This window comes from Sorghum bicolor, chromosome 4, assembly GCF_000003195.3.
Source record: "Sorghum bicolor cultivar BTx623 chromosome 4, Sorghum_bicolor_NCBIv3, whole genome shotgun sequence".
In the NCBI taxonomy this organism is placed as follows: domain Eukaryota; kingdom Viridiplantae; phylum Streptophyta; class Magnoliopsida; order Poales; family Poaceae; genus Sorghum; species Sorghum bicolor.
Window position 1 is genome coordinate 2,047,397 of NC_012873.2, and position 862 is coordinate 2,048,258.

Here is an 862-nt window from a genome sequence, read left to right on the forward strand (position 1 = left end):
TTTAATTAGTGATAACAACTGCCAGCATGCCTTTTCATTCATTCATTCAATCAATCAAACAAAAATACAAATGCTTATTTGCGTGACATTACATTGGCCTGCTACAGAGCAGTCCATAAAACTATATATCATCGATGGATCAATATCGATTGGCGATATATTTTGAACATACAAAAACAATTAGCTTAGAAAAATACCAAATTAATAGGGGTATATATAGTTTCGTCCATATATATACCCATCAAAAATGATTGTTGCACGCGGCTAGCCAGTGACGACGATCATCGGCTTGAGTTGAATGCCACGCAGCAGAAGATTGAAGTGCATGCTTCAAGCTGCAGGAGGGGTGCAGGACTTCTTGCAATTGTCGCTGAGCATCTTGTTCTTCTCTTTGTCGCAAGTCTTGTTGCATGCAGCGGTGACCTCCGCCGCTTTCACCACGTAGTCCTTGTCGCACTGCTCCTCGCAGACCTTCATCGCCGGCGCAGTGATGCCCTTCTGCTCGGTGCACTTGCCCTTGCACTGGATCCGCCCGTACAGCACCAGGTTGGAGCGCTGGGAGAGCTCACAGGACTCCTTGCAGACAATGAGGTCCATCCCCTTCCTGCCTTGGCAGAGCGTGGCGCAGAAGCTGTCTTGGACCTTCTTCGCCTCCGCCGCCTCGCCGGCGGCGGCCACGCTCTCTGCCGGTTTCTTCTTCTTTGCCTCTGCTGTGAGTGGGGCGGACACTAGCGCTAGGGCTAGCACTAAGAGCAGCGCGGCTGATGCCATGGTGGTCTTCATTTTCTCGATCGCTTAGCGAGGTGGATGTTTATTTGGTGGTGTTGCTAGCTAGCTAGCTGTTGTTGATGATGACAGGTTT

The 862-nt window shown here is 49.7% G+C and overlaps 1 protein-coding gene across 1 annotated transcript; it reads right to left on the reverse strand.

The window, feature by feature from the left end:
• LOC110435035 lies at positions 1-862 on the reverse strand. Its single transcript, XM_021460323.1, has one exon. It carries the CDS (start codon positions 781-783, stop codon positions 331-333), a length of 453 nt encoding a protein of 150 aa, XP_021315998.1. The 5' UTR covers positions 784-862; the 3' UTR covers positions 1-330.

Excerpts from the sequence above, each read along its gene's own strand:
- LOC110435035 (XM_021460323.1), bottom strand. The coding sequence starts at position 783 with ATGAAGACCACCATGGCATCAGCCGCGCTGCTCTTAGTGCTAGCCCTA.